At 40.5% G+C, this 24,554-nt stretch overlaps 1 protein-coding gene across 4 annotated transcripts in view; it reads right to left on the bottom strand.

The window, feature by feature from the left end:
• Nucleotides 1–24,554, bottom strand: part of ARHGAP8 (Rho GTPase activating protein 8) — a 99,714-nt gene that overhangs the window by 15,622 nt on the left and 59,538 nt on the right. For all 4 annotated transcript variants that reach the window (XM_075899780.1, XM_075899769.1, XM_075899760.1 and 1 more), the window contains 3 exons: nucleotides 23,973–24,071; nucleotides 22,987–23,097; nucleotides 6,307–6,380 (listed from right to left, as the gene is read on the bottom strand). In XM_075899780.1, the coding sequence (XP_075755895.1) occupies nucleotides 6,307–6,380; nucleotides 22,987–23,097; nucleotides 23,973–24,071 (284 nt within the window). The remainder of the gene's footprint in view (nucleotides 1–6,306; nucleotides 6,381–22,986; nucleotides 23,098–23,972; nucleotides 24,072–24,554) is intronic.

Below are 24,554 nucleotides of genomic sequence, written 5' to 3'. Positions count from 1 at the left end.
TACTCTATCTTGCCTTTTAAATAAAAAGGATCTTAATACCATAGGCAGAATTGTATATTGCAATGCCATAGCCTGTAATGGCACAGTATATAGTTATAGGACACTGTGGTACACTCAGAACTAAAATCAGTAAAGTACAGACAAAAATCTCTTCTAAAACACAAGACTTATTGTACCATAGGATGAATACACAGGAATATTTAGGAAGGGTCAAAACTGATAAAAAATTAACAAAAAACATTTGTGTTATGATTTTACTGAAAAATGTGTCAGAGAGAAAAATTAGAAACACATTGGATTCCTCTTTCAAAATGAGAGCTAGTGATTTAAATTCGTAGAACTAAAAGGAGGGATGGGCCTGCAATTATATTAAAAAACATCACACTGGCTGAAGCACAATACATAAATACCCAATCTTTGTGTTTTAAAATTCCCCAAACACCTAGGAGTATATTCTACTTTGACCTCACATTGGATCACAGTACAGGTTTGAGGAAACTTCCTTTCCCTTTGTGTTTCCTATGTAAGGCAGATATCATATACCTTGTATAACATCAACCCGTGGGCTTTGTTAGTTGAATGGGCTGCTCCCTTTCTATTCCAAGGGGGTGTATAGTGACAAATACACATGGGTAGGAGGTGAGGCCATGATCCCAGTCCCATTCAGACACTGACCAGCAGTGCAACTGTGATTAGTTGCACTGCTCCCAACACAGAAGCACAGCGGTGGTTTTCTCCCCATGGGACTGTGTGATTGTGCTTTGCTTAAATGGCACAGTCTAGTCCTTGGATTTTAGAATTAATAAGTTCAAGTTACACCTGATATCTCTGATTATGTAATATACTTGGGCACCAATGAAATTGGTTCTTATTATTACCAGGTTTATTTTTTTCTTGAGGTTTCTGCAGACCTCTCAACCACATCTGAAATTTATAATGTCTCAGTGAATCCTGGTAAAAATACAGCTTTTGTTAAAAAGTCACTAAGGCCAACAACTCTGAAATGTATAATTAGCCATTGTGACCTTTACCAGTGTTGAATTTTTAATGCTATTTGATATCATACAAACCTGATAGAAGTCTATGCCAGAGGGCAGATTCACCAAGCTGAAGCAGGTCAATGGCTTGATCCAAGGCAAGTTTTATTAAACAATGGAAGATACAACAGGCTCAAAGGAACACAAAATGCTAGAACCATTTCCTGATTTCTGCCATCTGGGAGAGAGACAAGCCTACTCTGGCTACTATGTAGAGTTTCTCCCAGTTTATTCTCTGAACCTGGTCTCTCCTATGGACAGGCTGTCTCTATTTACCACAGGTGTCCCCTGCTATTTGTGGTCACATGATCCATTATGTGCTCCCTGAACTTAGTCTTCTCAGTTTTAAAGGACCGCACGTAGCTTATTTCTAGTCAATTTCAAAATAGCTTATTTCAAAATTTGGCGCTCTCTACACAGTACTTATTTAAAAATAAATCACTCTTCCAAAACACCACTTATTACACATGGAATGAGGTTTATAGGGACGTCAGAATAGCGAGTTTGTTATATTTTGAAATAACGGGTGTGCTCAAAAGATGCAGAATAGCTATTTCAGGATTCCTCCGCTATCCCAAAATAGCGCTAGCGCTGCAGTATAGATGTAGCCTTAGAAGCATAGTTCATGATGAACTCCCTCTGGCTGGAAACATGGCAGCCCTAAACAGATAGGTGCTTAAGTATGGGATAGCAGAGCATTGGGAAAGTCCGTGCCCAGAGCGGGTGTCTGGAGCCTACGCCAGTACAAAGAGAAAGGAAAATGGGGATGTACTTAGGCTTGCTAGTGCTTGGCTAGAATATGTAGCTTTGAAAAAAGTTACAGAGGAACTGAACTGAATGTATTCAGACTGCGAACTGCTTTTCATAGGCTGTGGAAAATGTGCAGAACAAGCTGGTGGGTTACAGTGGCTTTTTAGCCAAAAAGAAAAGGGGGGGGAAGGGAAGGGAGAATGTGGTCTAGAGAAAGCCCAAGGATTATTACTGCCTGCCCGGTAACAAAATCACTTCATCTAGAAAAGACTTTGCAATGATAAGGCTGAACCAGCGCTTTTCTTCATCACAAGAATGAAAACGGAACGCCTGCTCATTTTCTTTTGTGCCCTTGCTGTAGCTGCTATGGCAGACGAAGAGTATCTAGGCCAGACTCAGCAGCTGGTGAGGTGGGAGAGCATGAGATCAGTGTAGCAGAAAACTAGAGAGAGCATCAAGAAACAAAAAAGAACAAAGGGTGTGATACTAAATCTCCCCAGCAGACTGTTAGAGAAAGACACATTGTGAGAGCATTATCATGGTAACAATACCTTCAATTTCCTGCTGAACCTTAAAGATATTCAAGAGAAAGTGCATGTGTGTGCACTGCTCCAAAACACAGCCAAAAACTGAGAAAATGTTCTAACTGTGTTTTCAGAATTAGTGTAAAGACAATAAATATATCATAATTCAAGACAACTTCATCTTTGGTTTAACACTGTACTCGTTAGTGGGGTAACATATTTAGTATACATATTTAGTATAACATACCAAAGTAGCAGTCAAAATCTTGACAGTGGCATGTGTCTGGAATAGAGCTAACTGTATTCACGATGGAGGGTTTAATGTATTGGCACATGCACGATAGCTACTGGAGACTATCAGTTACCCATTTACACTCACAATCACAGAAACAGTCTGCAGCTGCTGTTAATTCTATTTGGCCTGGAAGCATTATTCCAGTTTACTGTTAAGTGAAGCTCCAGAAAGTGGAACTCCAGAGGTTCTCAGCAAAACTTCCAGCAATGGTGCTCACCCCCTGAAAGCCTGAAGTTAATATTAACAGCAGAATTGGACTCCCCTTTCCATTATTTGACCTCTGGATACTGCAGATGAGTGGAGGCAATCCATAAGTCTATGGGAGCAAAGGAGCTCTATGGATGCTTTCCAAGTCAGCAGCAGGTTCTCATTCATTATCTCCTCCATGTGGACATGTAACTAATATGCCAATGAATTAGTTTTGCTGTAGTGAAACAACTGTTGTAAGGACAACAGGGATTGTTATTTAATGTGGAATATAAACTCAAATTTTAGCCTACATGGCCTCGTGATTTTATCTAGAAACTATGGGTCAATCCCTGGGCTCCACTGAAGTCAATGGGAGCTTTGTTACTGACTTCATTGGAGTCAGTATTTCTGCCAGGGAGTCAGCAATAGTGCAAAAAGAGGCAATTTTATTTTGTAGCGTTTAGCATGGATCCTTTCCAAAGGAAGTTTAAACTGGTCTGAACCATTTGAACTTATGAATTCAAATCAAATCTAATTGACATGAACACTGAGTGCAATATTCAGAGGGCCTTAGGTGGGCCTCTGTCTGAAGAGGGTGTCTTATAGCCTGGAGGCATTTTGTTATTCTTGGTATTGATGTACCATCAAAATAAATAATTTTTTTAAAAAGGAAATCTCAGATAAAACTGCCTTATTTTGGGTGGCAAAAGAGAGCTGAACGTGGTTTCCACCAGAAGCAAAACAAAATACAAAAAGCAAGCAACAAAAAAAACCCAATCAAGATCACTTCTAAACCCATTTAAAAGGTTATCTATCCTAGAAATTTTTGGCACACCACACTCAAAGGCAGGCTTTTAAAAGAGACTGAGCCAGTGTTTTTTTCACTTAAATCTATCCACACAGGTTTCATACAGGTCCTGTCTGAAATCTTGGTTCCATTCCTTTTCTTCCACTGACTTACTATGTGATCTTGAGCAAAGTAACTTAATTGTGCCACGTCTTAGTTTAACCATCCATAAAAGAGGGATGATACTGGCATCTACCCTTCAGAAATGCCAGAAGATTTCATTTGTGTTTGTGAAACTCTGAGATCATTGGACAAAAAGTGATACTGAAGGATCAAAATTTAAAACTGAAGGATCAAAGTGCACAGTTGCAATATGCCCGCAACAGTCCAGGTACCACAATAGGATACTCTGTCCCTATCTGCCCCACCTCTTCTCTAATGAATAGTAAACTACACAAATTTTGTACCTGTTACACAATGTTGCTTCTTTATGCTCATCAGTTGCATTGGCTGATGCATTTAGCGGAGCCAAGATGCCAATTTTTAAAAAGGGCTGTAGAAGTGATCCTGGCAATTACAGACTGATACATTTCATGTCAGTATCGGGCAAACTGTTTGAAACTATAGTTAAGAACAGAATGGTCAGACACGTGAATGAACATAATTTGTTGGGGAAAAGTCAACATTGTTTCTGTAAAGGGATATCCTGCCTTACTAGAGTTCTTTTAGGGGATCAACAAGCATGTGGACATGGGGGATCCAGTGGATATACTGTACTTAGATTTTGAGAAAGCCTTGAATAAGGTCCCTCACCAAAGGCTCTTAAGCTGTCATGGGATAAGAGGGAAGGTCCTATCAGAGAATGATAACTGGTTAAAAGTTAGGAAACAAAGGGTAGGAATAAATGGTCAATTTTCAGAATGGAGAGAAGTAACTATTGGTGTCCTGCAGGCATCTGTACTAGGACCCATCTCATTCAAAATATTCATAAATGATCTGGATAAAGGGGTGTAAACAGTGAGATGATACTAAATTCCTCAAAATAGTTAAGTCTAAAGACTGTGAAGAACGTCCAAAGAATCACACAAAACTAGGTGGCTGGACAACAAAATGGCAGATGAATTTTAATGTTAATAAATGCAAAGAAATGCATATTAGAAAACACAATCCCAACTATACATATAAAATTATGGGGACTAAATTACCGTAGCTGTTAACACTCAAAAGAGAGATCTTGGAATCACTGTGGATACTTCAAAAACAAACACACACACACACACACACACACAAAACAAAACAAAACAAAAAACACAAACCAACCCCCCAAAACAAACAGAATGTTAGGAATCATTAGAAAAAGGGATAGAGAATAATACAGAAAATATCTTATTGCCTCTATTTAAATCCATGGTATGACCACATCTTGTATGTTGAGTGCAGATATGGTCACCTCATATCAAAAAAGATCTCTTGGCACTGGCAAAAGTTCAGAAAAAGGCAATAAAAATGATTAGGGGTATGGGACAGCAGTCATATAGGGAGAAATTAATAACACTGGGACTTTTCAGCTTAGAAAAGAGAAGATTAAGGCGAGGGAATACGATAGAGGTCTATAAAATCACAGCTGGTGTGGAGAAAGTAAATAAGGAAAAGTTAAATGAAATAAATGAATTAAATGAATTAAATGAAATAGGCAGCAGGTTTAAAACAAAGAATACAAAGTATTTCTTCACACAATGCATAGTTAACCTGTGGAACGCCTTGCCAGAGAATGTTGTGAAGGCCAGGACTTTAACAGCGTTACAAAAATAGATAGCTAAATTCATGACTATTAACACGGATGGGCAGGTATAGTGTCCCTAGCCCCTTTTTCTCAGAAGCTTGAAATGGTAAGGGGGTGGGTCACTTTATTACTTGTTCTGTTCATTCTCTCTGGAGCACTTGGCATTAGCCATGGTCAGAAGACAAAATACTGGGCTAGATCGAGCCTTCATCTGACCCAGTATGGCTGTTCTTATGACTTTCCTCACAAACTCCTTGCTTTGCCCAGCTGCGTGAGAAGGGAAGTTGCACCCTTTTGGGTAGCTGGCACAAAGAGGGGAGAGTGTCTCATGCTCTCATATTTCCTGTATAGGTGTATAATAGGGAAACCAATTATATTGCCCTTGGTTGGTAACGGATATACCTTTTATAAACTCTAAATATAATGTCTGACCTGCAAATGAACAACAAGAATATTTTGCTGAATGAGTATGGCAGGCTCACTTCTGTGAAATAGATTTTTTTCAAATCTGAGTTTCTTATATTTTTTAAAGCTGAATGCCCCCCATTGATTTTTACTGGGAGTTCTACTTGAAAAGAAATCAATAGCACAATATGGGCCACAATGTGTATTTCAAGAATTCTTTTCTCGGTTGTTATTTCCTGTGCTTCAAAGCAAAACAAAACAAAATAAAAAAAAAAAACCCACGCACACAAGCATTATTTCTTATGGGACAACAACGTAATAATAAAACAGCCCTATCAGGGTGAGGCCTCTATTAAGCAAAGCACTTGAGCATATGCGTGGTTCTCACTGAAGACACTGGTTTATTTGGGATCTAAGCATATGCTTCATGCTAGGTGTGTGCCTAAGTATTCTGGTGAATTGGCTCTTCATATTCATAATGATGCCTTATGAAGACGTTCTCCCTCCTCTCCCCACAAACAAAAAACAGATCTCACCTTTATTTTTCAGATAGGACACAGTTTGCTTCATTACTTGCGGGATTACTTGGCCTTTATTTTTGTCCTTGAGACTGTTGGAAGAAAATAAAAGTGCCACTGCATTTAAATGACATTTGTAGACTAAATGAAAGGAGCAGCTTCCAAATAAATTTAAAGAGATACAGTTGATACCATACATTAAGCAAGTGCCACACCACACTCACGAGCTCTCTACAATTATAAAAAAGTACCCCCTGAAAAACTCTAACCCAAACCCAAACCAGTGCCCTATTAAACCTAGAATACACGAGATCTCTCTCTCCCACCCCCCCTTTCCTCCACTTTTGATTGTTTTCACTCTAGTTCTTATGCGGTGAGATTAGCAAGCCACAGCAGGGTTGCTTATAACAATGATGCAGTGACGACAATGGTGATATTTTTTATTGGATTTTGCAGTGCGTTTTTAGTGGAAGGTTTAAAGACAGATAGAGAAGGAGTTTGCTGTGAATGTTTTATAAGTAGTCTTGATCAAGGGAGGCTGCAAGTTTAGCGGGCTTTTATCATGCAGATTTTTCTTTGTCATTTGTCTCCTTTTGAAGCTACTATATATGTATAATTAAAAGGATGTTGTACTATTTATTTTTGAAGGCAATGTGATATAGTGAGGTTGAGTGTATTAATACTCTAAAAGATTCCCGTGAAATAAGATTTCTCTCTCTCTCTCTCCCCTCCCCCCTACCCCAAGTAAGCAGTTGAGGCTAAAACTGAATACAGTATTTTCTTGATCTAGACAGACAAGAATATTCTGCAATTATCTCCCTTAACAGAATACATATCTTTGACTGACAAGTTTTGAAACTATAACAAAGTGATGGCCAGTATTTGCTCAGCATTCCACAACTATTTGAGAACACGAAGCAAACAAAAAAAAGGCAGATCTCAAATTTAAAAATGGTATATATTTACATACATAATTATGGGTTTCCTATTATAAATAAAAATCAAGTTTACTATCACACTCCCTGAGTACTAAGACAAAGAAATGTAAAGGTCTGTGCACGTGCTAGTGATATTTGAGAAAGTACAATCACTATGGCAGATACACAGAAAATATAAGACTTCCATTCAAGATAACAAACACCCCAAGCCATATCCTCATGGCACTATTTTTAGTTGGAATAGCTCATGTGGAGGGGTATGTTTTTTCATTTCAGATTTATTATAATTTCTTTTTTCCCTTGGCATATGTGGTTTACTCATTATTTTGTAAAAAATAATTTAATTAGTTAAGGTATATTTAACAAACTCTGTGAGCTGGCAATAAGCTCCCATGGGAACAAAAGCTAAGGGAAAGAAGAATTCATGACAGCTGTCTGTTTCTCAAAGAGACAATATTAAAGGCACAACAGTAAACTATCCCAATGAGAAGGAAAGATAGGAAGAACAGTAGCTGATCAATATGGCTGCATCAGGAACTCTTTAATAATCTGTAAATAAAAATAAATAAAAATCCTACCAAAAATGGAAACAGATTGCTAAGGATGAGTACAAAAGAACAGCACAATCTAGTAGAAACAAAATCAGAAAGACTGTGGCACAAAATGAATTACACCTAGTAAGAGACATAAAAGAAAATAAGAGGTTCTATAAATAACATAGAAGCAAGAAAAAAGATGAAGAGTGGGTCAGTTTCTTAAAGGGTAAGGAGAGCTAGTAACAGAGAGAAGGCTGAGGCATTTACTTCCTATTTTGCTTTAGTCTTCACTAAGAAGATTAATTATGATCAGATGCTTAAGCCAATTAATATTAACCATAAGGTGGAAGGAAACACAGGACAGAATAAGGAAAGAAAAGTTTAAAGACTAAGGTAGATGTACTCTAGTTGTCAGGGCCTGACAAAATTGATCCTAGGTATTTAAGGGAGTAGCTTAAGCAATCTTATAATGATTAGAGATTATTTTTGAGAATTCACAGAGGACTGGTGAAATCCTTAAGGACTGGAGAAGGGAAACAGAACCTATCCTTAAAAGAGGAGGACAAAGAATATCCAGGGAATTAAAAGCCAGTCAGCCTACCTTCTACAGCTGGAAAGATACTGGAACAAATGATTAAACAAACAATGTGTAAGTGCCTAAAGGATAACAGGATAATAAGTAATAGACAATATGGATAGTTATATTGCAGAATGAAAAAGGAGGGGGGTAAGTAAGGGGTCAAAGATGGGGATCGGGACCGCTATAACCCCACTGGGCCAGCAGGAAGCAGGAATGGAGAAAGGGACTCTAATATTTCAGAGTTTGTTTGTGTACCTGTCTGTGAGTCCCCCAGCTGGGGGACGTGCACCCCTCCCCCAGCTGCGCCCACGGCAGCCATGGAGAGATGCTTCTCACCTAGCCCCAAGCTGTTGCAGTGAGAGGGGGCTGGGATTGTCCCCTCTCCACAGGGCAGCCTGCAAAATGAATCCCTCACCCCCAACCCCACCCCAGAACAATGATTTAAATGAGGAAAAACAAAACTTACTTGAGTTAAGGACTCCAGCAATGCTGGATAAATCTACTGTTGAAATAAATTACCAAAATAATTAAAACTGGCATGATTACAGAGTGTTATTTTGACAAATAATATATGCAAAATTTTACATAACTTTAATTTTTTTGGCCCAGAATTCCCCCAGGAATGGAACACGGACACCAATGTACTTCTATTCCTATAGTGGTGCTTACAGGTGCAATATGAAGATCTCATCAGAATCTTATTCTTACCCACGCAAGCCAAGAATTATTCATTTCAATATAAAAATAGCACTTGAATAGCCAGTGAAAGGATTTACACCTTCATTATAGGCCAGGTCAATGTACAGTATCACACCATTATGTAAAATAAGCTTGTGATAGCTGCCTGTGAAGCTGCGTGGAAACCTGGGGTGCACAAGCATACTGCAGGCAAGACTGTGTGGCCACAGCAATTCAGGGGCCAACAGCTAGTGGGTAACTAGTGGTGTCCCCCAAGGGTCAGTCCTGGGACCAATCCTGTTCAACTTATTCATAAATGATCTGGAGAAAGGGGTAAGCAGCAAGGTGGTAAAGTTTGTGGATGATACTAAACTGTTTAAGATTGTCAGGACAGAAGCAGACTGTGAAGAACTTCAAAAAGATCTCACCAGACTGAGTGAGTGGGCAACAAAATGGCAAATGAAATTTAATGTGGATATGTGTAAAGTAATGCACGTTGGAAAAAATAACCCCAACTATACGTACAGTATGATGGGGGCTAATTTGGCTATGACAAATCAGGAAAGAGATCTTGGAGTTATCATGGATAGGTCTCTGAAAACTTCCACGCAGTGTGCAGCGGCGGTCAAAAAGGCAAATAGAATGTTAGGAATTATTAAGAAAGGGATAGAAAATAAGACCCAGAATATCTTACTGCCTCTGTATAAAACTATGGTACGCCCACATCTTGAATACTGTGTACAGATGTGGTCTTTTCACCTCAAAAAAGATATTTTGGCCGTGGAGAGGGTTCAGAAAAGGGCAACTAAAATGATTAGGGGTTTGGAACGGGTCCCATATGAAGAAAGGTTAGAGCGATTGGGACTTTTCAGTTTAGAAAAGAGGAGACTGAGGAGGGATATGATAGAGATATATAAAATCATGAGTGGTGTGGAGAGGGTGAATAAAGAAAAGTTATTTATTAGTTCCCATAATAGAAGAACTAGAGGACACCAAATGAAATTAATGGGTAGCAGGTTTAAAACTAATAAAAGAAAGTTCTTCTTCACACAGTGCGTATTCAACCTATGGAACTCCTTGCCAGAGGAGGCTGTGAAGGCGAGGACTATAACAGACTTAAAGAGAAGCTAGATAATTTCATGGAGGTTAGGTCCATAAAAGGCTATTAGCCAGGGGATAGAAATGTCCCTGGCCTCTGTTTGTCAGAGGCTGGAGAAAGATGGCAGGAGACAAATTGCTTGATCATTGTCTTCAGTCCACCCCCTCTGGGGCACTTGGCACTGGCCACTGTCAGCAGACAAGCTACTGGGCTAGATTAACCTTTGGTCTGACCCAGTACAGCCATTCTTATGTTCTTATGGTTTGGTGGAGTAGTGAGATCCACAGCCCAGTACTCCTAGATGGATTTCCCTCTGAGCAATGAAGTCCTATGACATGCTTTAAAGGTTTTCTGGCCTTCAGTTCTAGTCATAACCTCTGTAATGTTGCTATAGTGGTACTGTGTAGCTAGTAGTCTGTACTAGCATAGCGATATACACATGTTTTAAAATACAATGGTACTAGCTCTGAGAATTGGTTATGTTCATGAATTCTTCCTCTCCAGAGTATATCCACAAGCAGCTACACTGTGATACTAGGAGCTTTTAAAAGGAGGGGGGATCCCATACCAACTCCCATAAAAGTCAGAAGATGTTATGGAGAAAAGAGGGGGACGGACATCCTAGAAAATCAGGAAAGGGAGCAAGGTTGATGTTGGAGATGCTAGAGAGAAGGAGGTTACAGCAATCACGACAGAGGTAAGGAGATTACAGGAATCTTTATCAGGAGAGTTGTAAGAGTTGCTCCTGTTATAACAAATAGTTGTATGCTATTTAAACAGGCTATGTCTAGACTACTTAGAATTTTTGAAAGAGGATATGCAAATTCTGTGGGAATTTGCATATTTTCTTCTGATCTGACTTTTGAAAGAGGATCTTTTGAAAGTGAAAGTAGTCTGGATGCAGTTTTTTGGGGAGAAAAAAACCCTTTTTCAAAAAAACCCCATGTAAACCTCCTTTTTTAAGGAAGAGCATTTTTTTCCCTGGGAAAAAAAATACCCACATCCAGACTACTCTCATTTTCGAAAGATCCTCTTTCAAAAGTGAGATCAGAAGAAGATATGGAAATTCCCACGGAATTTGCATAACCTCTTTTGAAAAAAAACCCCATCGTTTAGACGTGCCCACAGTGTCCTAAACATTTGGGGTCTAATGAAACTCTCACTGAAGTTCGTGCAACAGCACCCAGGTGCACTCAATGAAACCTTGATCACACCATTAGTCAGTTTCAATAATCTAAACTCATGGAACCTATTCTCATCTCTTTAGAAGTTGCATTCACTATGGGGACACCAATTTTAATACACAGCAATTATTATACAAATACTTATTTATAAATGCATTTCTCCATTCTAATGCATAAATATTAAGCCTGTTATTTATAGTGTTTGCTCGTGCTATGTATTAGTTTATTTTTATTTTTTTTCAATTTCGGAGAGAAAATAGATGCAAGGGAACAATTTCTGAAAGCTCTATTACAGGCAGTCCCCGGGTTACATACAAGATAAGAACAAACCTACAGTCCCTAAGTTGAATTTGTATGTAAGTCGGAACTGGTACATATTTTGGGGGGGGGGAAGGGGAGCTGGAGTTAGGTGGAAAAGACCCTGATTCTCATACAACTTCCTTATTCTAAGAAAAACACATACTGTTTAGATATGAAGGTTTTTTTGGTTGATATTTTAATTAAAAATTGATCATAAATTTCAGTGTTTCATGCTATATCCAAATCTTCCTTTTGGGGTACCTGAAAGATCCCAGTTATTCATTTAATAGTCAGAATCTTTGTTTTTTATAACTAAAAAAAAGTTTATTCAATGCATATTACTGTTCCAAATAGAATTTGCTACAGATGGTTCAGTGAAATGGGTATTAAGTGTAATCAATAGTCATTGGAGAGCACAGTGAAATATTGATATAATCAAAGCTGTTGTTGTATTCTGCTGAGCAGAAAATGGAAATCCCTTCCTGTGAAGTGTGTGTGTGAATCTATCCACAGGATTAATTTTAAAGAAAAATTCTGTGTTGGGAACAGGAGTTTAGCCACAGGTGGGTCCTCATTGTCCACTCACCCACTTTGCAACCAGACCCATCCCCTCGGGGCTTACCCTGCTGCGCTCCAGCCAGGGTGTGGGGTTGGGGCTTATCCCTTCTGTCCTGCTCCTCCCCATTCTTGCCCACCCACACCACTGGGTAATTTTTCAGCTTCACCTCTGCCAGGCTGGAAGGGACTTGTTAATTTCACGTGATGCTAACAAGATACTTGCAGCTCTAGTGCTGAAGAGGGAAAGAGCTGTTGCTCCCAAGGTGGGGACTGTAACACAATGGGTCTCACTGCCTGCTGCTCCTGCTGTTCCCTAGGAAATTAATTTTTCTGCTCTGGAGTGCCCCCTTTTGGCTGGTGTCTTGTTCCCCCCAGCAGACCCGTGTCCTCCGCGGCGAGAAAAGCCGCTCCGCGTCTCCCTGGTCTGCTGGGGGGGGGGGGGGGGGGGCGCTAGCTCTGCATCTCCCTGGTCTGCTGGGGGGAAGCACCCCCCGCGCCGCCAGAGGTGGCGACAATGGGGGAGGCACCCCGCACTAGCTGTGCCCCTCCGCCCCCCGTTTGTAACTAGGGATATGACGTAAGTCGGATTGATGTAACCCGGAGACTGCCTGTACTTTGCATAGGATCCCAGTTTCCTTTGAAGGACAGGTACCACCTACAAAAGAAGGTCCCTGAGGCGAACACTTGAATAAGGAAGAGAGTACTGACCATAAACCACATAAAAATGTTTCTTAATTTTAATGCCATTTTATTAATGGAGATTGCCTATCTCCTAGAACTAGAAGGAACCTTGAAAGGTCATCAAGTCCAGTCCCCTGCCTTCACAGCAGGACCAAGTACCATCCCTGACAAATTTTTGCCCCAAATTGGCCTTCACAAAGATTGAACTCACAACCCTGGGTTTAGCAGGCCAATGCTCAAACCACTGAGCTATCCCTCCCTCCTAAAGTGATAGTGAAAGTCTACACTGTGTCTCTCACAGCACTTTAGAATATGCCTGTTAATGTTAAATTATTGGACTTGCGAAGACAAAAGGGAAGATGAATGGAACTTCAGCGGGGGTATATGAGCCCAGCTCCACTGAGCTCAGCAAAACTATTCCCATTTACTGTTAGGAATCTAGCCCATAATCTGTGTTCTCCTTTCTTGTCCCAGACAGTGACATACTCAGCTGTGCTGGATGGCTGACAATGCAAATATAAAGAGCAGCAATTACTACTGGCAATTTGGAATAAACGATATCTTACATTTTGTTTAAACAGCAGCAATACAGCAGAACATATTCATACATCTGAATCTTTTTGTAATAATATGCCATTTTTAAAGAGATGGGTTCTAATACACACACACACGTCAGGGGAAGTATTTTCTAGAGTAGATTGTATTATCAGTTAATGCACCATGGTATATGTCGAACAATTCAGTTATAGTTTTTGGACTAGTGATAACTCACTGCGGGTGCTGAACATTGTTCTGATTCACCATTAAGTATTCTTGGTTGATAATCTCTCTCTCATTTCCTCCCTATATGACATGCTGGGATTCAGTTTAGAATTTTTCTCCCCGCCCTCCCCCCCCCCCATCCACAGCACACACAAACAGGAAAGATTATAGCAAAAAAATGAAAGAGCCCTAAAATGTTTGTGATAATAGCCCAAGGTTTTAAAAAAAGCTGAAGTGGAAGCTGTGGGATCGTTGCAATTCCTGCACTTTCTCCTCTTCCTCTGCCCCAGCCATGGTAATCACTAGATGAACTAAAAAATTTCCTTTCTTTCCACAAATAGATGTTAAAAACCAAATAGAGACAATTGAGAATGATGCCAATAATTAGCCAAGGTCAACCCTGCATGCTGCACTGGAGCTCAGCTGTGGTGTTCCTTGATTATAAAGGCAACAGAATGGAGCAACAGGAGTTTACAGGCACTTGCAGGGTGTACGCCAAAGGACAATGCCAGGCCTGACACATGCTGTGATTTTTTTATATACATGTTGAAAACTGGAACCTCATTTATGCATTACAGTTCTATTCATCAACTCAATATATGATGAAAGTGCCTTGATTTTTATTTTCTTGCACTTCATCTAAATAAAATCTTTAGTGATGGTTTCTTTCAGAATAGCAACAGTGATGCTGCCTCTTTCCATTTAAATCAAGGTTGTGCAAATATTTCTACATGGTCAACATCTAGGTCTATATATTTTATATTGTGGATGTAGGCTTGGTGAATGAACAGAAAATATGTCCTGCTTCATATCAGAATGCTTGTGTACTGTATATGGGAATTATTTGAAATGCCTCGATTTATACATAGGAGAACTTAGTGCGAATAACAGTAAGTCTTTATGTCCCACAATACTCACTGCCCACTTTATCTGAGCACAAAGAGCCTAGTTTAGCAAATTACTTATGTGAATGGTACCACTGACTTTGAGTTGAGGCTTCATCTCTCAATAAATTAGTGTTCAAACAAAACAAGGACAAAACATTCTGGAAGAAGACAACCCTTCTATATGATGAAATGCATGAAGTTAATTATCAGCTTCACTGCTTGACTCATTCTATCTTTTCAAAAGGGCAACTTTTTTTTTAAACAACCTTTTTTTGGAAACCTTTGGAGTTATTTTAGATCAAAGAAGTAGATAGTATTTGGCTCCAGAACAATCTGACCAATGTAGCTAGAAATTCAATTAACATCTTATTCTTTAGCATACAATGACAGTGTGTTTTGTGCTGTTTAGGCACAAATCAACACAAAGGATGTCCCTGCTCCAAGGATCTTACCTAAATGCGGTAGCTATTTTTAAAGGGATATGGTCAATCTTTTTAGTCCCCATGCCCCAGATTTTAAGGAAATCCCATGCAGCACTTCTGGATGATTTTAATAATGTATTTAGTAATACTATTTATTACTTGTATTAAGATAGTATTTCTGGCTCTGCACCAAATTCAGCGCCCCCTTGTGCGAGAAAGTATGTGAGCTCTTGCCCCAAAGAGTTTCTGTTTCAATACAGTACCTCCATTTCACAGATGGGAAACTGAAGCTAATAGAGATTAAGGCTCTGATTCAACAGAGTTCTTAAGCGTGCATTTAAATTTCTCCATCTGCATCTGTCCCACTGATGTAATTAAAGTTGAACACATGCTTAAGCGCTTTGCCTGAATCAGGGCCTGAATGAGAAGTCTGTGTCAGAGCCTGGAATTGAGACGTATCTCACCCCTTCCCCTTTCATAAATCCTCAGAGATACAATATGGCGTTATTTTAAAATTTGGGTGGCAGAGAAGAGAGGGGACCAAACAACTGACTAGGTCCTCTTTAAAAAATGGTTCCCACGTATAGGCCCTAATTCCATTATCCATATCTTGATTTCCAGGTAAGTGACTTGAATGAAATAATAGTATAATTTGGAAAGATATTTTTTCCCTAAAAAAAAAAAAAAAAAAAAAGTCTTTTCATCTATGCAGGTGAACACATAAAATGAAGGGAGCTCGCAGGTAAGGACAGAGTGTTACAAAAAGTGGCACCAATACACTTTTAAAACACTTAAAAAATGTCTAAAATTCTGTAATATACACGGCATAAACAAAATACAAAAGAGTGTGGTGTCGTATAAAAGTTGTATTGGTACTCATTTGAAATGCCCTGTATAACTCATTTCTGCATGTGGTCCTCGTGAATAATGCGGTGGTCCTTAATTCATGCCAATAAAATGTTTATATAACCACACATCATTGTGTGTTCCCTCAACAGATTCAAAAATCTCTTTTCTCCCTCCCTCCCCCAATTCTCCCAGAGAATTTTCATGAAGATCACATACCTCCTTGAAGGAGCTTAAACAGCTTGAGTGTATCCATTTAATATTCAGATATAGAACTCTGAGCTGAGCTGTAAGCTAAATTGACACTAAGCTTTTCAACCCACTTGGAAATTAAGTCTAATTCACTGTCTGGGATTTTAAAGTAGTCTACAAGAGTTCAGGGACTAACTCCCATAACTTTCAATGGGATTTAGATGCCTAAAACAGAGAACACTCCAGAGGCCATCAGTGCAGTAGACCTTGCCCCCCCAAAGCCAGTCGCCCTGGGGACGCCTGCTCGGGTGGTCCCTGAAACCAGCTACTAGAGGACTGCTGTGGCTGACCTGGGGACCACCCAAGTAGTTGGCCTGGGGCCACTATAGCTGTGGCCGGCCGCAGGCTGCCCAAGTAGCTGATCACAGAATCCTTGACTTTCGTGACCGAATCGCAGCCTTATCCATGCACTATGTACTTCACTGTAGCTGCATGTGGGCTCTGCGATTATATGCTCTCAAGTGCAGAATCAGTCAAGGGTAGAACAAGGGCCCAAGTGAACTGTCCCTCCAAGGGCATGTTTACAAAGCAGGGCTAAAGCTGAAATAAGCTAGGCAACCTGAGCTACATCAGTTGTGCAGCTTAATGTCAAAATAGCTTATTTCAGCTTTTGGTGCCATCTACCCAGCAAGAAGTCTGAGAAGGAACACTCTTCCTCCGGCTCCCCTTACTCCTTGTAAAATGAGGGTTACAGGAGTCAGAGTAAAAAAAGTCCTCCAGTTCAACATTATTTTAACATTATGTCGAAATAACTGCTTGTAGTGTAGATGCAAACTATGTTATTTCAGAGTAATGTCAGTTAGCCTGAAATAACGCTGCTGTGTAGACATAGTCTAAAGTTCCAATACAAGGTGCAATTCTGCAGTGACCAGCTGCAATCCGGTGATGCAAGAATTCACAAGCACAGTCGTCACAGTCAACCTGCTGTCAGCAGATGTGCATTCTTATTTGCTACATGATGTAAAACTGCCCTCGCTCTGTTTAGCTCCTAAGAAAGTGAGGAGTCTTCCCTCATGACTCAAAGGCTTGCAACCTGTCACTTTGCTAGAGAAATGCAAGATTACTAACAGATTATGGATGCAAGTTACAGAAATCATAAGAGGAGACAGACTGAATAAGAGCAGTTCACCATAAAGACATTGAGACTTATTTGATAATTTTCAGTTTTATGTTTTCTAAGGCTTCCACTGCATTATTCCTCCTCATTAGTGTACCTTTCTCCATAAATCCAATTTAAATTAATACATGTATTTCTCATTTAGAATGGGTAGAGACCTGGCTACTTTGTTTTTAATTTTTACATTGCCTTTTATATGGAATTTACAAGAAGGTTCCTTGGTAGGGGTTTGGCTAATAGTTGGGATACATATCCTTGTGTACTTGAGCATCACTAGTTTAAGCGATCTAAGCTGAATTCTGACATGAACATGTTCATTAAATTGTCTAGGGAAATTGTGGAATCTCCACTGTTGCAGATTTTTAAGAGAAAATTAGACAACTGCTTGTCAGGGATGGTCTAGATAGTATTCAGTCCTGCTACAAGCACAGGGAACGGGACTAGACGTCCTGAGGTCCTGTCTTATCCTACGATCCTATGATTGAGGAAAAGACTGTAATCACACCTTTCAGAAACCAAGCTATCATCGGCTGAGTGAAGATGGATTACCCTTCAATTGTAGGTGACGTGTTGATTGCTGAGAGGTGGATTTGAAGTGAGTTCCGAGAGAGAGACACATGCCATCTTGAAAGTCAGGAGATAATCCAAAATAGACGGAATACCTGCTGCCTCTAGGACCATGAGTTTTGCTGGGCCAGATTGAGAACATTTCCACTTGGCTGGATTCCACCAGGAAGTGTTATCCTTTCTGCTATTACTAAGAAAGGCTTCAATGACTTCTGAGCTCAGGTGCTCTACATCTGACATCCAACCAAATACTAAATAGAAATGATGAGAGTCCAGGTGGGGAGGTTTGAACTTGCCATTATTTTGGGTTAATAGACTTGGGAAGGATGGAAGATAGGTAGATAGACTGACATTTACAAAAGGCTTGGAAACCAATACAGTTTGGGCTACTCGGCAGCAATTAGGATGACTGGAACTCTGTCTCACCTGTCTTTTGCAGAACTAGAGGTATTAGCATGCTGGGAGAAAAGGCAGCTCTTACCTGGCCATTCCAGGAGAGCAGAAGACCTCTGGGCTTGGACACCTGTTCCTGAGCTTCCGTGGAACAGAATGTTCTTCTGTGATGTGAACAGTTTCTAAGTAGGATTTGCCCACTGAGCAAAGATAACATCCACCACTGTGTCATAATCGGTGCCAGCCACCTGTGATCGATGGCAAACTATCTGCTGAGGCTGCCTGCCAATGAATTGTGAGCCCCGGGTGATGTGATTATGGATATACCAGTTTCATAAACTGACCACTTCTATGAAAAGGAGTAGATGAATTTCACTACTCCCTGCTTGTTTTCACAAAAGATTATTGTTAGGTTGTCTGATATTATCCTAATAGGCCAGGATTGTACTTGTGGTAAAATAGCTTTGCAGGCTTCTCGGACTTTTCTTCATACCAGAAGATTTATGTGCATTCTGTTTCCATGAAGAATGCAAATGCCTTAAGGTGTGTGAACATCCATGTGGCTCTCCTACCCTAGCAGGGAGAAATTTGAAACAACTGTTTGCTCTTCTGTGTGGGGGAGAACCCCAAACCCTACGTTCTTCTACCACGTTTGTGAGGCTTTCACCCTAGACCACAGTCACCTGTTCATGCTGTGTCTGCTCAGAACATATGCTGTTCAGACGCAAGCTTTCAGGCAATGGAGGTAGAGCTTGGCAAAAGGCGTCCTCTAAGGACATGACACCATGTGTCCGTAATCTATTTTATCAGATTGTTTGTGGGGTGGAATCGGTCTACAGAGAAGAGAGCACTTGTCCTGACCACATCTAGAGTTTCTCTTATGAATTCTATAGCTTATGTTAGAATCAGAAAGAATGCTAGGAAAGGAAGTTGAAACGAGGACTTCCAGACACCATGTACCGTAAGAAGCCACTCCTTTACAAACAGGAAGATGGTGGTACTTTTGCATCTGAGCTGTGCTACTAGTACTGAAAATGTGTTAGTAAAGCAATGCTGTTGCTCCATTGAGCAGAAGGACCCTATATATGGTGGGGAGCTACCATATATCTGAGGAATCATCTGTGGGAAAGGGTGAATATCTAAAAGGAAGTTTGCACCTTTCATGTCAAGAGATATGAACCACCTTTTTCTGATTTGAGGGGGTAGAATCTCTTCTCCAGCATGCGGCAGTAGAGCTGGTACCACCTCAGCATCAAGGGAAAGGCTAGAGAAGAGATTCTACCCCCTCGATGCAAATCACTTCATGAGAGTGGTCTCTGAAAAGGGACAGCAAGGGATTTTTTTTGAAGGGGTGGGCAATGAACTTGCTAGTATAGCCTGAATGGACAATAGAACTCATTTGTCCATTATTTCTCTCCAGTTGTAGGGAAAGTGTGCGAGACACCTGCCAAAGTGGACAGTGAAATTGGGTGGAGATGGCATCAGGATTTGCAATTTCCAAGCAACTCATCTAAAGTTTGGTTGTGAGTGGCAGGGGGGTGTGAAGTTGGGTGCATGGGCTGCGCACCTAGATTTTTGCATCCCTTGCTCTTTATGGGACAGCTTGTAAATTCATTGGTGGTAGAAGGGCTGTGGCCAGGGCATGGGCTTTTATTGCTACTCATGGTATTCCCTCTTTGGGTTCAATTAAACACCAGCCCACGAGTGGAGGGTTGCCTGAGAGAGTCTTTTAACAAATGCAAAGGCTTATCTTTTTGCTAAAGAGTTTAGTTTTATCACAGTCCTCTGCCATATTTTGGATCTCTCTCAGGAATCTCAAAGTGCATAGCCATAAGCCATAGCACACAGCTATGGCAATCACCACTGTTTCTGTCGCTCTGTCAGCAACTTCAGCTATGGCTTGTAGTGAACTTCTAGCCCCCAACTTACCCCTATGAATAAAGACTTGAAATTGAGCTATGTGCTTTGGAGGGAGTTTCTCTTTGGAATCTAGAAACTTTGAATTGTTCATGAAAATCATAATTGGCCAGCAGGGCCTGGTAGCTTGATATTCTAAATCAGAGGCCGGTTGATGTAACTACCTTTCTTTGTAGGAGTTCCAAATGTTTGTCCCCTTTATTTATAGGGGGCAGTTCTTGCATTTTGCTGTCTGAATCTTTCAATGACCACCTGAATGTCCAGAAAGTTGAGGACAAGGTGGGTAATCAGAAACTCTGCTCCCTTATTTAGCACCAAAGTATCATTTTTCTGCCTTATTGGAGACAGGGACACAAGTTGCTGGCATGTGTCATATGGCGCTTGCTGGTTCCAGCATGGGTTCATTCACCAAAAGCACTATCCACCAAAAGCTGGATCTGTCAGCTGTACGATGTGCAGGTGCTTATGTCATGTATCCTGAACCTCTTCCAAGGAGATCTGAAGCTTATCTGCCCCTCTCCATAACAGATCCTGGAATAGTCTATGGTTATCTGGAGGAAAGAGTGAAGCTGGAGAAAGCATCTCCTCAGGAGATGAGGAAGATAATCCCTATTACAGGGGTTCTTAACCAGTGAGGTGCGAGGTGCCTCCCAGAAAATTTATCACAATTGCCTTCTCACTGGATAAAATTCTAAAGTTTAGATTTCTTCATAATTAATATTATGAATTAAAATTATAAACATTAATTTCTTATTAACTTCGAGAGATCGGTGCACTACAATAGCAGTACGAATCAATCAGGCCTATGTAACGACACAGTACAATAACAGTACGTGAGCATTGCTGACTTTCATCTTCAAATATTATGTAAATTTATTAGGAAAAGGTTCAAAGTAAAAAGCTCATATTATTCATTTAGGCATTGTAATGGGGTTCACTCACCCCACAGCGCCACCAGCCATCGGACTTGGGAATTAGCTCAGACGGCTGCGTCCAGCATCCAGCTGGTTCGCCAGGTTCCAGGGTTCAGGCAGGCCTCGGGGTTCGAGCCGGGCCTTAAGCTCAGGCCGGTCCTCCGAATTGCCAGCCACCAGTAGAGCCTTGGGTTCTTCTAGGTCAGAGGGTAGCCCTGCTGGCCAGCTTGGCCAGGCCTCAGCGGCCCAGGCAGGGAAGCCTTCGCTGGCCTGAGGGAAGGCGGCTGTGGGAGGCCCGGGCCAGGTTTCAGCCTCATCAGTCAGGAGCTCTGGGCAGGCCTCTGTCTCCCTCAGAGGCTGGGCCCTGACTGAGCTCCTTGGCAGAGTTCTTATAGTCCTGGCCACACCCCCTAGTTTCCTGTCAGGTGAGGGGGTGGGGCTAAGCTGTGCACAAAATGGCTCCCAGGGGGGTGTGAACATGAAGTTCACTTTCAGAGGAGGTGTGAAAATAAAAAGGTTAAGAACCCCTGCCCTATGGTATCAATTCTGATTTACCATCTTCCTCCTCCAGTTGTTGGATCTTGCTGACCTCTGATTGGGAGAAGGGATAAGACTTCCGGTTGGAGCACACAGGCTGTGTGTCCAGGCTCCACAGATCCAATAAGGCTTTACAGAGGTGTTGTGGAGGGCTCCAAGGCATTGGGGAACTCCGATCCTGAGGAGGAAGTCCTGGTTTGGTTGGAAAAGGTTGATTTCAGGAAATCCCCAAATGTCTTTTTGAGCTAAACACCTTTGGTGGAAGTGACAATGGCTCTCCTGTCACTTTTGATTCCCTTGATGATGAAAAGGCTGGGTCCAGCCCCAACAGCGGTGCCACTGAAGTCTGGAAGCGATGGCGGGCAGATGGGCTGGACTTTTCCCTTTAGAGTCCCCAACTCTTAAAGGAGAGACTCAGCCCTGGTAACAGGGCAGATTGTGGGTACAGGAGGATGAAAATATCTTCCAAAGAGGTTTAAGTCTCTGCTCCCCTCAGTGGTTGTGGAGTTCTCTAGCACCTTGCAGAGCTGGTATCAGTGTGCAAAAGGTTCTAGTGGTCAGCACTCCTTTACGTGATTGTGTTGGTACCACCAATGAATGTCTCTCACAAAGCACTTTCTGATTATGGCAACATGGCTTAGGAGAGCATAAGTCCTTGGTGCCTGGGCGTGAAGACTCACCTGACAAGGGAAGGGATCCCTCCTCTTCAAAGTGGATTTAGAAGGAGCTCTGGTTTATGAGCATGTCCTCTGATCTCTTGAGAAGATACAAGTGAAGGATCTTTATTTCTATACCTTCCCACTCCTGATTCAGACATCAAAGGGTTGGAGGCACAAACTTCCTCTGTACTGGACATCAGTGAACAAGGGAATACCCATGGTCAGGGTCTGACTGAAGTCTCTTCACATGCTCCATAAGTTACTTCTGAAGCTGGAGTTCTTGTGCCTGTCAAGTTTGGCTGGGAAAGGAGCAGAAATGCATTGCACGTAGCAGAACTATGAGCCTCTCTGAGGCAATAAAGACAACTTTGGTTTTCACCCCTCACTGAACTGGGGACAAGAGACACAGTTGTTAAATTCTGGTAGCCTGAGCATAATCTAAATCCCGTACTGGGAGCCAAGGGAAATTCCCTGGTGGGGGAGTGGAGGAGTTCTGACCCTTACCTATAGTGAATGAAAAAGTCAATAATAAATTTGGAAATATTTACAGAGCAACAGTCCACATAGGAATGGCCACATGGCTATTTTTCTCACTGTAGTGCAAGTCCCATGAACTTACAGCTGTAGATTTACTCCTGCAGATTTTTTTTCAGTGTAGACTTACCTGATGTCACCAGACATTACTACCGGACCTTACAGTTATCAGCTTCAACTGTTTTGAAAGAAAGATAGAGAATAACATAGAAAGAGGAAAAAGCCCTCAGTGGTAAATTATTTTACAGATTTTGTGGGATATGAATCCAGAGAGATACAATACAGTACATTCCAGAGTTTATTTCAGAGGTACAATCAAAGAAATCTCACAGCTTACTATTGTAGGCTGACCCCAAATTGCTGGGTAGGAAGAGGAGGTCTTGGTGGAGGAATCTTAGCTGAAGGTGGAGGTATTCCCTTCCGTTTACCCCGAAGATTTTCATCATGTCTGAAAACAACCACAAAAAAGTGACTTTGTACATATTAAGAGTGAAACTACAGTACGTATTGATTGAACAATCTATTTCTCACAATGCCTATCTTCTGCAAGACCCACAAATACCTCCAGTTATTTTTAATTGTACTGTTTGTGAGATATATGAAAGCATTTGTGGGAGAATCATTAAGTAACACATGAAAGAGCTGTTTTGCTTCAATCAATAAAATATAGTAATAAACATGTCCAAGAGATAGGAACACTCCTATAATTTAAAAGCAAAACTCAATTACAGTTGCTACTCAACTGTTCAACTCCCCCCTTGCAATTCTTTTTACAAACACAAAACTGTACTATGCTTTTTGTTATTGCATATTTATACAAAGGTGTCCAAAACCCCCACACAGCACTGATGCTCATAATAAAAAGCTTCTGGTTATTTTCATTCAGCAGTGACATAAAATCATCTTCTGCTAGGACATCAGAATAACAGGTCAGGTTTTTTTCTTCTCAATAAAACAGCATTATGCAGACATACAGTAAATAAACTGTATGCACCTTTCATAAATAATAATGTCATATGGTTTTGTTAACGAAGACACAGCAACTACCATTATATTAAGAAAATACTTTGCACGTGAGGCTAAGAGGATATTCCAAACTGGTAGAGAACTATACAATATTCTCTTTTGTAAACATTTAACCTCTTTACAGGTTTCTTTGATGACAATGAAGCTTTCAGAGCCAAATCTAGCCAAGGACAAATAGCAAATTAGACTTTTACTTGTTAAAGAAATTAGTTTAGATCTTATTTAAAAAACAACAAATATTAGACAACTCTCTATTTCAGAACACATCACAGGAGATGTTATTAACATGCTACATACCGAATAACATCTTCAGGGATATTAAGCTGGTCATATTTGAGATGCTCTCTCAGGTCACTTAAATAGTTCAAATAGGTGATCTTTTTCCCAAACTTATGACTAAACAAAATAGTAGAAAAAATTGCATAATCAGCATGGGAGGAACATCAATGAAAAGTTTGTTTTCTATTGCAGAATGTAAGTGCAAATGAAACTCAAAATTAAATTATAACTGAAGCAGCTGGAGACACAAGATGTATTTAATTTTCACATGATCAAACATACACAGTGAATTCCTGAGAGTCTGATTTGAATAAAAAAAAAAACTGGCTTCCAACTGAATCTTTAGCAATTTGCATAGATATGAAAAATATTCATTTGAGAACTGCTGAACAACAGCTTTCACTAAGGCACTAGAAAACTTTTTGAAAAAAGGAATGCAACAGAACACTTTTTATGTAAACTTCTGGAAAGAATGCCATGTTGATGATAGAAAGACGTTATGTGTCACTTTAATTTTGCTCTCCATTGAACGAGAAAACAGAAGAACAGTAGATATTAATAATCTAATAAATGGAAGGCCTAAATTTTCCAAGAATGACT

The sequence above is a fragment of the Pelodiscus sinensis genome, chromosome 1, assembly GCF_049634645.1.
Source record: "Pelodiscus sinensis isolate JC-2024 chromosome 1, ASM4963464v1, whole genome shotgun sequence".
Lineage (NCBI taxonomy): Eukaryota > Metazoa > Chordata > Testudines > Trionychidae > Pelodiscus > Pelodiscus sinensis.
Note: the sequence above shows the minus strand (reverse complement) of the source record. Positions and strands in the feature narration are given on the sequence as shown.